General features: G+C 37.5%; 1 protein-coding gene across 2 annotated transcripts in view; it reads right to left on the bottom strand.

Moving 5' to 3' along the window:
* gdap2 (ganglioside induced differentiation associated protein 2) overlaps positions 1-13,113 on the bottom strand; it is a 29,303-nt gene extending 16,190 nt beyond the window's left edge. For both annotated transcript variants that reach the window (XR_014030392.1, XM_081369669.1), the window contains exons 1-7: positions 12,876-13,113; positions 11,793-12,017; positions 5,260-5,399; positions 4,926-5,079; positions 4,248-4,336; positions 4,052-4,128; positions 3,614-3,773 (exon numbers count right to left, since the gene is read on the bottom strand). Coding sequence is in view for 1 of the 2 variants with exons in the window: in XM_081369669.1 (XP_081225795.1) it covers positions 3,614-3,773; positions 4,052-4,128; positions 4,248-4,336; positions 4,926-5,079; positions 5,260-5,399; positions 11,793-11,989 (817 nt within the window). In the remaining variant the exon portion in view is untranslated. The remainder of the gene's footprint in view (positions 1-3,613; positions 3,774-4,051; positions 4,129-4,247; positions 4,337-4,925; positions 5,080-5,259; positions 5,400-11,792; positions 12,018-12,875) is intronic.
* Between the last annotated feature and the right edge of the window lie 51 nt (positions 13,114-13,164).

Genomic DNA, 13,164 nt, shown 5'->3' with positions numbered 1-13,164 from the left:
GGTTACAAACATTAAAGGGTTAGTTCAGGATTTTAGACATGAATCTCTATAGCTTCCCCATAATCAGTGTGGTGCATTGACCATGACTTACCCTCGACAGCGTCCTGTGAGCCGAGCTCCGGTCCAGTTTTGGTCAAGATGAAATTAGTCCGGCAAGTTTGCTGGGGTCACGGCAATAAAGCTTTTTTCTTCTCAAATCAATATGTGTTCAAAAGAGTGATATATTTGCGTCACTAAAACGTTGTCTATGGAGAGGTCAGACCTCGTAATGGCTTGGCACTATTTTCTCCCCTGTCATAACACTGCGCGCTGCCGCTATCTACAGCCAGTTGCGAGCTGCGCAGGCGCACACACCACTTTTTCAGTTCGTCAGTGTTTACAGCAGTGTTTACGTGCTCAGAACAGCTACACGAACGAGCTAACATAGCTACTCACCAAGAGCGATCAGTTTGTACAAGCTTTGTAGAAAATGGTGCGGACTTGTGACTATCCGGACTGTACAAACAAAGATGTGGCGCTTTCTCCTCACACATTTCAAAGATTTCTTGTGGCAGATGTTGCTCTGAGGCGACTTTGGCTCATTGCTCTGGGCTTCAATGTGAACTCCAAACTGGCCAAGATAAAGAAGCTATCCTTTTGATATCCCAAAAGATATCCTTTTGGCTGTGTGTCGAAGTCAATGTTGTCATCGTCGCTGCTGTAGTCAGACGTACATGTTATCGTTCTCTTTACGTGCTGTAAACAAAGTGACACGTGCGTGCGCGGCTCCCAGCTGGCTGTAGATAGCGGCAGCGCGCAGTGTTATGACAGGGGAGAAAATAGTGCCAAGCCATTACGAGGTCTGACCTCTCCATAGACAACGTTTTAGTGACGCAAATATATCACTCTTTTGAACACATATTGATTTGAGAAGAAAAAAGCTTTATTGCCGTGACCCCAGCAAACTTGCCGGACTAATTTCATCTTGACCAAAACTGGACCGGAGCTCGGCTCACAGGACGCTGTCGAGGGTAAGTCATGGTCAATGCACCACACTGATTATGGGGAAGCTATAGAGATTCATGTCTAAAATCCTGAACTAACCCTTTAAAAATGTGTCCTTTAATGTATTTCAGAAAGACTGTATAAGAACAAACACTTCTTATCCTCGTAAAAAAAAACCTTAGCAGAGTTTTGGCCCAACCCAAGATAGCAATAAGTAACAGGACATTTATAAAATAAATCATGATAAAACAATGTGACAAAGTTTAGTAGCACACTAAACTTTCTGTACTGCACATAATCTACCTTAGAAAGGGCCCAACACCGAACCTTGTGGTATTCCATTCCCAAGTATGTTGAGTAAGGGGCTTAATGTTTGGGTCAGGTTCCTGATCACCATGTGGGATTTATTTGTGCTATAATGACCAGCTAAGTAAGCATTATACCTCTTGTGTTATGTGCGAATAAGAGAAAACGGAGTGATGCAAGAGACATTAAACCAACAGAAGATAAATGAATCAGGTTTTTAAAATATAAAAACACTGTTCTGTTTCTGTTTGTTTGAGCAACCCAACAAGCCTGAAACAGTGGCTCAACCAATGGTGTGAGTTTAGTGTTGGACTTAATGTCTAGCTGAGCAATAGCACTTGTGATGGCACGGTGTCACAGTGGCACAGAAGGTACACAATTCACCCTAAACTTCATATTAACAAGGAAGTTTGGAAGCTGTTGTGCCACTTCAGTATGCAGAGGTAAGTTTGGTTAAGCGATCATGTTTGTTCAGATTAGAACTCGTCGCCATTCTGAGTAGCTCAAGCAAACATATAGTAGTGAGACTGATAAAGCAGAATATTAAATGAACTTAGAAAAAGCTAACAGACCTTGGGCTGCCTTTCCATGTCCTGGTTTAAAGCATTCTAAGACAGGCAGGAAAGTGCAGTGTTTATTGACATGGGACCTGGCTTATGTGGCCTGTTTGAGTTGGATCAACAGCTCTAGTGAGACTTGATCACCTTGACACAGCTGCCTCACAGTCCACATGATATAGGCTTGAAATAATGGCAAGTCAACAAATATACATGTTTAATCTCCCACTAACAAATAAATATACACTTGTGTTCGGAGTGCAATGGCAAGCAAGCCAAACATACACTCATTCTCATATAGGCATGTTAACATTGGTGCCTATACACGCACACACTTGACTGTAGCTGTATCCACACTGGGCCTGTCAGAAAGCAGAAGATTCTGCTATAGTCAGAGCACCTGTTGTGGGACAAAGAGGCTGTTCCAGCTGATCTGAACTCATGAAACACCCACAACAGAACAAGATGAATAGCCAGGAAGGAAAAAATGTCTCATTCAACAGCTTTATCTGCTGCATGCTGCCTATAATCATTAATCTATCACACTATTGGGAGACAATTGTTTTTCCATGCTGTAAATTAAATAAATTACTGCAGAATATATTCTGTGCAACAGCTAAAAAAACTCCTTTACATTACACAGTGTTTCTGAGAAATGCATGTCGTCCACATGAATGTTCTCCAAACTTTTTGGTAAAAATGTATTCCTACTGGTTATTTAGTAATCTGAAGAAACATGCACAACCATTTAAAAGTTTGGGTCAGTAAGATAATTTTTTTTTTTTAATTGGTTTATTTAAGAGGGGACAGTGCAATTTCATAAAACACATGAACAAACATGGTTAAAAAAAGCCAGAATTAGCCAAAAGGCTATATTTCATCTGTAGTCCCCTGGCCAAGATGTAAAAAAAAGCATTAAAGTTATTGCCGATTATATTTATTTATTAATAATAATAAATAATAACAAATAAATATTTTTATTAAGGGTGCAATATAATACTGGAAGTGGCAGTATTATAGATACATTTCCATTACAGACATTTAGAGTAAAGAAATGTATAATATTTCAAAATATTTCTAGTATTTCAAACAAATGCTGTTCTTTTAAACTTTAAAAATACTGAAAACATTTAACACCGTTTCCCCAAAATATTACATGTTAATATTAATGGTTTCAACATTGATAATAAGAAATGTTTCTTGAGCACCAAATCATCATATTAGAAGATCATGTTACACTGAAGACTCGAGTAAAGCCATGATCACATAAATTCAACATAACAAATAATAATAAATCAAAATAATTGAAATATACAATCTACTGTACTTTACTGCAAAAATGTGTTTTTTTTTTTTTTTTTAATTCAGCCGAGATGAGCCTTGGCTTAATCGATCTTTTATTGGTCGATTTCCATTCATGTGTATGTCGATGACCTTCGATTTCAGATCACGTGAAGACGTGATCTGAAATCGAAGGTCATTGACATACACATGAATGGAAGTCAATGGAATAGAAAGTCTAGTGTGACCACCCCTTAATGGCTGCTGAAAATTCTGATTTTCCATCAGAGGAATAAATAACATTTTAAAATATGTTAAAACAGAAAAGTTATTTTAAATTGTTATATTATGCAATATTACTTTTACTTTACTTTTGATCAAATGAATATAGTCTTGGTGAGCAGAAGAGACATCTTTCAAAAATGAAAAAGATTTTATCTGGAAGATATAAAAATATGTTACATCGAACAATTATTTGAGCTCACCCTCTAGATTTCCAGGCTTTTCAGCAATGCGGATCTGTCTCTCTAGGACCACGGGCTCCCCCTCAGAATTGCCAATGTCGGCAGGGAGGAGAGGCAGAACGATTCTCTCCTCTTTCTTTGAGCGTGGGTAATACAACGGCATTAACTTCCTGTACACTGGCTGGAAAACAGAATCAATTACAAACACATCCAGAGTCAATCAATCATACATGCACATACTAAACAAGCAGGAACTTTTTTTCATTTAGCAGCTGTTGAAAAAGGACATGAAACTCTACTGCATTATGCTGTAGTTCACACTCAGCTTACAGCAGTTTCACCCACAAACACAACATAAGGTGGTCTTGAAATAAAAATTTCATAATAATATGAAAGAGCACAGTTGAGAATTAAAGGATGGATTCTGTTGCGTAACAGTGAAAATGAAACGGCACACACCTCCTCAACATCCGAAACAGCAAACACCACTGTCTCAATGTTTTCACCATGGTTCTCTAGAAATCTACGAACAGTCCCTGGAAACAAAAAATGTTGGGAAAACACATTTTGATAAGATCCTTCTGAATTTCTTTAGGAAGGACTCACATGTGATGTACTTACTTTATATAATACAAGACAAGTAAAAGTAAATTACTTAAAGCTATATGTGTGGCGTCCTCCAATGGATAAGCCCTTTTGACTGTGCTGACCACACACAAACCCACAGACACCATGGCATGTTCCCTGCGACAGAAACACAATCAACATACACAAAAATATGTTCTATTGACTTCAATTATGCATGGTTTACATCAATCAGTTAGTTGGTTAAAAAAAAAAAGAAAAGGTTTTCCATATAGCAGCAGACAGCAGTGTCTTTGATGACATGTAGTTTGCATAATCAAGCATTACTGTCATCAACACCTTCTGTTAAACTTGACACACACATTCACTCCCAAACAATAAATGAATGGCGTCTATCTTTAGCTAAGGCCCAAGGGTGAGCTCAAAATCCCCAAATCTTACGTACTCAGAGATGGAATCTAAATCTTAGATCATTTCCTTTCCTTCTACAAGCACAGAAGGTTTATTCTTTTAATCATCAGGTATTGAATTTTCATAAACGCCTTATTGCCATGTGAACTTCTACACCAATCAAGATAAGCTTATCCTAAAATGACTGTATTTGAACTGTTTTAGTGTTTATCTTAGAGAGTGACTGACAGAAAACTAAACATACTTACTTATTATAATCAAGTCAGAATATCCAGTCTGTGTGAGCAGACTGACATTTGACTCAAAAAAGTCATTGTGTTGCAATGATCCAGCTTACTTGGCGAACTGCATGACGTTTCTGTAACAGCTGTATAGAGAACTCTCTGCAGCTGTCCGGTACTTGGCTTTATATTTGGGTCCAACTGTGTGAACGATAAAGCGTGCAGCCAAGTTGAAACCCTCTGTCATTTTTGCCTCACCGGTCCGACATCCTAGACAAATATTAGCACAGCCATATCATTTACACTCCAACAAAATCATTAGATATGATCTGTCCCAAAACTGTTTAACAAACAGCACTTAGTATTAAAAGTTTAAGATCATAGTTAGATTCAATTTAGATGCATGACATGTAACAGTTCTTCATCCGCTAGACAAGTAGCGCCCTCTACCTTTCAGTTTGAGTAGTTCATCTCGTAGTTCAGGTCCGGCATATCTGTGGATACTGTCTGATACAGGGTTCTTGTCCGTTAGGGTCTCATTGCTGGTATTGACGATTGCAGTGCAGTTTAAAAATGCCACATCTCCATTACTGTAAAATGAGGGGATGATATAACCCAACACACCCAATCACCCAATCACATACAGAAGAACATTCACATACAGAAGAAGAACATCCAGAAAATCATTTAAGGTGAGAAAAATCTATGAGTACAAATATAGCGTATATATGTATGTGTGTAATTCACAAAAATCTAACATTTCATTGAAGTAAAAGAATTGAAAGTGGGGGGTAAATCACATTATAAAATAAATGTTTTTCTCCAAAACACGCTGGCCATAATTGTTGGCACCCTGTTATTAAATACTTTTTGCAACCTCCCTTTGAGATAACTGCTCTGAGTTTTCTCCTATAATGCCTGATGAGTTTGGAGAATAACTGACTAGAGATCAGAGGCCATTCCTCCATACAGAATCTCTCTTCAGATTCACAAGTTCATGTTGGTGCTTCTCCTCTTCAGTTCAGCCCACTCATTTTCTATAGGGTTCAGTTTAGGGGACTGGGACGGTCATGGCAGAAGCTTAATTTTGTGCTCAGTTACCCATTTTTGTGTTGATTTTGATGTTTGTTTTGGACCGTTGTCCTGAAGGAAGATCCAACCACGGCCCATTATAAGATTTCTAGCAGAGGCCGTCAGGTTTTGATTTTTAGGGCCCAAGCCCTGAAAGGGCGAAGGCCCTATTGTTTCCGTAAGGATTTTTTTTTTTTTTTTTCTTCATTATTTTTTTTTTTTGCCTTTTTGCCACTTTTGGGGCCCTTAACATGCTCAAAAACTCTTGAAATTTTGCACACACGTCAGAACCTGCGGCCATCAGGGCCGGGCTGAAGCTGGTACTGGGGCGTGGCAGGGGGGCTCGACAGCGCCCCCTGGAATGGGGTCCGAAAACTTGGTCCATAAATCAAACACGCTTGCATGTAATAATATGAAACTCAGTACACATATAGATCTCATCGGGCCGAACAACTTTCGTGCTCTAAGTTTTACAAAAGCCCAACAGGAAGTCGGTTATTATACGTTGTTTGGAAAACGCATACAATGGAATGTGAAATACTCCTCCTAGGGATTTCATCCGATCGCCACCAAACTCGGTGAGAATAAAGTCAAGACATTGAGGATGAATTCTTGCGAACGGATTTTTGATATCTCGAACGGTTTGGCCGTGGCGAGGAAACAAATTTATGGCGAATAATGGGACACAGGAAGTGTGTTATAACTTCTGCATACATTAACTGATCTTGATGAAACTTCAGCAGTGTGTTCGTTGTAAGAGGCCGATCACATGGATGTGACTATTGTGAGTCAAAGTTATAGCGCCACCAACTGGCAGCAGGAAGTTTGTCACTTTCAAAATGCTTTGAAGTCACCCTCTTAATTTTACCCGATTTGCTTCAAACTTTGTGTATAATGTAAACACAGGGCAGATGTAGACCTGTGAAAGGATTATTGATATCTTAGATACTGTTGCCGTGGCAACGCATCAAGTTTTAATATTCTTTTCGGATGCGTTTGAGACTCTTAACATGCTTGAAATTGGATGAAACTCGACAGACACATAACACTTATTAGCCAGTAGACATGTGAAAAGTTTCAGAAACGGGCGTGGCAGGGGGGCTCAACAGCGCCCTCTTGAACAGGGTCTGAAAACTTGGTCCATATATCAAACACGCTTGCATGAATTAATATGAAACTCGGTACACATATAGATCTCGTCGGGCCGAACAACTTTCCCTTTGTCAAGTTTCACGCCAGCCCAACAGGAAGTCAGCTATTATGGGTTGTTTGGAAAACGCTTGCTGTGGAATGTGATGTACTCCTCCTAGAGAATTCATTCAATCACCTCCAAACTCAGTCAGCATGAAGTAAAGACATTGAGGATGCTAAATTGCGGACGGATTTTTGATATCTTGAACGGTTTGGCCGTGGTGAGGAAACGAATTTATGGCGAGAAAAGAGAGACACGAAGTGTTATAACTTCTGCATACATCAACTGATCTTGATGAAACTTCAGCAGTGTGTTCGTGGTAAGAGGCCGATCAGATGGATGTGACTATTGTGAGTCAAAGTTATAGCGCCACCAACTGGCAGCAGGAAGTGTGTCACTTTCAACATGCTTTTGACAAAAGTGGGGGGGTTAGTTTTAAATACAGTAAAAAAAAAAATGTTTTTATATTGTTCTCATCAAGCCGGACAACTTTCTAATTTACATTCATTAGCTCAGAGCAAAAGGAAGTCAGATATTTTGGTCTGAATGTGGATTTTTTTGCAAAATCAGCCTATGAATTTTTAGCCACTCCTCTTAAACTATTTATTTTATTCCCACCAAACTTTTTCAACATGATGAAAATACATTAAATCTCAAACGGTTTTGCTATGGCGAGGGATTAAATTAATGTCCAAAAAGGAAAAACTAAAAGCCTCAAATTTTCTAAAAATGTAATTATATACCATTTATTTCTATATAAAAGTATACAAACATCACAACTAAACATTTTATTCTTTTTTTTTCAATTTAAGAATGAATTTTAAGTTTAAAAACTGCCAGAATGGTTGTTTAGTCTAAACAATACATAAATAAGGTCAAACATAGTGCTATACTGCCCTCTTGTGTTCAAAATCAGGTAGGCCTATTATATCTATATAAAAATATACTAGGTATGTGACGGTGAGAATATTTTACCACCGGTTAACTGACATGTGACACCGCTGGGGGCTTTTTAATCGCTAACTTAAAAACGAAAGTAAAATATGTTCGTCCGCACTGACATTTATATTTGTTGAGCGAGCGTTTCAAATGAACTCCTATGGAAGTAGGAATTAACTGAAAAACGTTCACTCTGTTCTGCTCGTTCCTCGCCGTGGACGCGCACCGTTATGAATGCCGTGCAGCCATGAGCATTTTAGTTTCATTTTAAAATTAGCGCCTTTCGGGGGGTGGATTGCTTGAAATTATTTTACAAAAGCACAATTTTGTGTTTTATTGCAACTGTACACAAATATAAGTTAACACTTTGCAGTTTGAATGTCGTCCTGTATAATGACGGAGTATGTTTTTATGTGTCTACTGTTCAATCGCGCCCACGCCACACACACACACACACACACACACACACGGTTTACTATCTTTGTGGGTACTCTCCATGGACTTAATGGTTTTTATACTGTACAAACTGTATATTCTATCTCCTCACACTAACCCTACCCCTAAACCTACCTATCCCATAAAACTTTCTGCATTTTTTACATTTCCAAAAAAACTCATTCTGTATGATCTTTATAATGATCTTTATAATTTATAATCTTGTTTACCCATGGGGACCTCTATTTAGGTCCCCACTGTGACACGAGTCCCCATGAGTCTGTGTGCATTCAGGTTAAAGTCCCCACCGGGATAGAAAAACATGAACACACACACACACACACACACACACACACTCCAGCATTACAATCTTGACATCGCAGCCTGTTCATTATAGCCTTAATAAAATATAATAATAAAATAGTCAACCTAACGTATAAAAATTACACTGCTCTAAATAGTCAGTAGTACAATTCGTACATTCACAGTAAGCACCGCTCGCTCCACTGTGATGTTTCCAAGCAAATTTTTGCGCATGTGAAGAGGATGATTTTTTCCATCAATATTGGAACACGAGTGAAGAACAAAGCCTATAATAAAGAATAGTTTAGCATCCAAATACATCGCAAATGTTGAAACATTTTGATTCTGATGAGAGGGTTACGTGAGCCCAACACTGCTTACTTTCATTTTTACTTTTACATTAAATTTAAAGGATTTGTTGTGGAATATTTTGAGTGTATCATAAAATCTGAATAAAAAATAAATAAATAAATAAATAATAATAAAAAAAAATGAATGAATGAATGAATAAATAAATAAATATATATATGTATGTATATATATATATATATATATATATATATATATATATATATATATATATATATATATATAGCTGCGAGCAGCGATGAAGGGCCAAAGCCGGCGGCACCGCCACCCTAAAGGCACCGGGGTTGCGGTGCCACCGGCTTGGGCCCGTAATCGCTGCTCGCAGCTATATTTTATGTTTGTATTTGCTAGAATCCATAATACCATGTATCTGAACAAGATGTCCAGGACCTCCAGCAAATAAATAGGCCCACAACATATAAGATTCAGCAGTGTATTTAACCTTAGGCATGGGGTACTTTTTATCCCTGTTTGCACCAAACACATCTGCTAGGTTTGCTGCCAAAAAGCCCTTTCATCTGACCATAGAATCCGGTCCCTTTTGAAGATCCAGTCGTGTCTGACAACTGAATATGCTGGAGTTTGTTTTTGGTGGAGCGAGGAGGATTTTTCTTGAAACCCTCCCAAACAACATGTGGGATGTAGGGGTTGTTTGATCATTTTTTTTAGGCTTTCTGACCCCCAAGACTCAACTAATCTCTGCACTTCTCCATCTGTGATTCTTGGAGAGTCTTTGGCCACTCAAACTATCCTCCTCACCGTCCATTAATACAATATAGACACACGTCCACTTCCTGGCAGATTCGTAACATCTTTAGTTGATTATGACTTCTTAATTATTGCCCTGATGGTCAAAATGGGGATTTTCAATTCTTTAGATATATTCTTACAGCCACTTTCTATTTTGTGAAGCTCAACAATCTTTTGCTGCACATCAGAACTATATTCTTTGGTTTTCCTCATTGTGATGGATGATTAAGGGAATTTGGCCTTTGTGTTTCCTCATATTTAAACTCCTGTGAAACAAGAAGTCATAGCTGGACAATTTCATGTTCCTAGTCACCCTGGTGTGCTTAAAAATGTAAATATTAATGGGAAAATACTTCAGAGATATTTTTCTCATAAAAAATTCTAGGGGTGCCAACAATTATGGCCAGCGTGTTTTGGAGAAAAACATTTATTTTATAATGTGATTTACCCCCCAATTTCAATTCTTTTACTTAAATGAAAGGTTAGATTTTTGCGAATTTTTTGAAGGAAAGATCAAAAGGATAAATAATGCAGATTTATTTTTTACAGCCATTTTTTATCATATTTACCAGGGGTGCCATCAATTTTGACCATGACTGTATATACACATATATACACACACACACACACACACACACACACACACACACACACACACACACACACACACACACACACACACATATATATATACACACATACTTATATTTTATATATATATATATAATATATATATATATATATATATATATATATATATATATATATATATATATATATATATATATATATATATATATATATATATATATATATAAAAAAACAGTTTTGTTATATAATGTAAACTACCCTAAAACCATTACAAATAATTTTTAGTTACTGAAATAGAGCTGAAAATAAAATGAAAAATGTAGAGACTTTTGGAAAAAAATAAAAGAAAAAAAATTTCAATTTAAGGCCCGGTTTCACAAATAGAGCTTAGATTAAGCTGGGATTAGTCAGTTTAATTAGGACATTTAAGTAGCTTTTATAAACGTGCCTTAGGAAAAAAACATTACTGGTGTGCATCTTGAGACAAAAGAATGGTACTGACATATTTTAAGATATGTAGTGCAAGTTGCTTTCAAATAAAACAGCTCAAACATGCATTTTAGTCTGGGACTAGACTTAAGCCTTATCTGTGAAACCGGGGAAAGAAATTAGAAAGTAGAAATGTTACCCTGGAAACTAACTGAAACAAGTACTAAAGTTATTTAAAAAAAACTGAACAACTAAAAATGACAAATTATCATAAAATTACTAATACTTTAAAATTAAAAGTAAAAGCTCAAAAAGGGTATAAATAATACTAACAACACTGATAAATAACATTGTTTTTTATAACGTTACTAAGTGTTATTATTGTACCATTTTGTTTTCAATAGAAAAATGAACAAACAACAACAAAAATAATGCTTTGCAGTTGCATGGATTTCTTTTCCTGCCTGAACTTCCAGAAGGACTGGTTCATAGACTTCATAGAGAAGTTACATGCAAAAAATTTCCTCTTTCTTAAAAAAGAGAAACTTTTTGAATTTGATCCTGCCCTAACACAGCTACATCGGTCAGACAGCACAGCAAGAAGGACTTCTCAGATGGTCGCATGTGACTGAGCTATAAAGGGGATTTGTGCGCACGAGGGAATGACTAAAGCAGTAAAGATCTGGTGCAAATAACAAATGCAAAGAGCACAGTGGGTGGAGAAAAAAAGGGGTAGAAACTAAGATAACAAAAGAAAAGAGTTTGATGCTTTGCCTTTCAGGGCTAAGGCTGAAATTACAGCAAAAAAACAACAACTATTAAGCAATAACTGCAGAGGTTTGTGGAGAATCTGGGAAAAACACAAGGTGTGAGGAATATCAATAGCAGTGTAAAGTACACTCACAATAGTACAATCTTGCTGTTGATGTCTTGTCTGAAGGGGAAAGGGGACGTTAAGGAGTTGACATTATTTGTCAGCTTGTCTTCATCCCCCCTTAAGTGGTTTTCTCCATCCACCTCATCTTGGACTCCCTGAGACTGGTCCCATGTGTAGAGGCTCTGGACCTCCACAAACTGGGAACGAGCTCCCAAGGGATCCATGATGTTGCTTCACTGACAAATTTGGAAACTGAAAGACACAGAGAAGCATTTACACATTAAGAGACTGTAGTGTGACCTGGACCATTTTAATAATAATACATAAATACAGATGTCAGCATCAGTTTAAACATGGAAGTGGGTGGTTGCAATGACTGACTTCATTAAATTTCATGCACAGAAAAGCTGTGAAATCACATGTGGTCTAAAATTTACTTTAGGTTAAGTTAATAGCTCATTAAATGCTATCACATTTCGTTTTAGTTTGGCTATTTTAAAATAACCCATTTAAATAATTTTAAGTCATCTCAGAAGTTTGCTGAGGCCCCCTAGTGGGCCCTGGCCTCCTGAGAACCACTACAGTGAAAGTGTTGTGTTTTTCAAACCTAGATAAACATTCCAGGTTTTAACACTCAATGACTCAGCATTACAAAGAACTTAAGATATTGCAATTTTCTTCCAAATTACAGAGTCACAATGTTTAAAAGAAATGCCCTTTCAATCTTCCAAAATGTGACAAAAGTAGTCAGCAATCATTTCTGTGGCTGGTGTAGCAGCTGCAGTGAGACAAGTGCAGTGTTTATGAACGTTTCAAGCACAAAGAGAGGCTCTATCAGTGAAGACAGACAGGAATCCAGGAACAGATAAGACATTCAACAGAAATGAGCTGCATGTGTTAAGGTCGAGTCCCCAAATTAGATTCCATCGACAACAACAAAGCTAGGTGTTCAAATATATAAAAGTCTCATACAAACCACGCAGCACAATGTTGCTTTAAGGAGGATAAAAAGGGGGAACAAACACCTCATACTAATTCTAACCATATCGACTTGATGAAAATGCAAGAAATTACAACCACCATTATCAATCACAATGACAAGATACCTACCAGATGTCCACTGGTGAAGCTATTCAGTCCTGCCTACTGCAAAAAAAACAACACGTTAGCTCAAATTAATCCGTTAAAGACTGTGCTGGTGACCACTGTCATCCTTATGTGCTTCCGCTTTTAAATAGACCATTGTTAAAATGTGATTTTTGCTGCTTGTGGTTAACACATCGTGTTTGCAACATTCAGCGAGTTTCCTGATCAGCTGATTCACGAGGACAAAATTCATCACTTCCGGGATTGCAGCAGGGACAGTCGTCATGTTGTCGATCCGCCAAAAAAAAATGAA

The sequence above is a fragment of the Scardinius erythrophthalmus genome, assembly GCF_964197995.2.
Source record: "Scardinius erythrophthalmus genome assembly, chromosome: 6".
Lineage (NCBI taxonomy): Eukaryota > Metazoa > Chordata > Actinopteri > Cypriniformes > Leuciscidae > Scardinius > Scardinius erythrophthalmus.
Note: the sequence above shows the minus strand (reverse complement) of the source record. Positions and strands in the feature narration are given on the sequence as shown.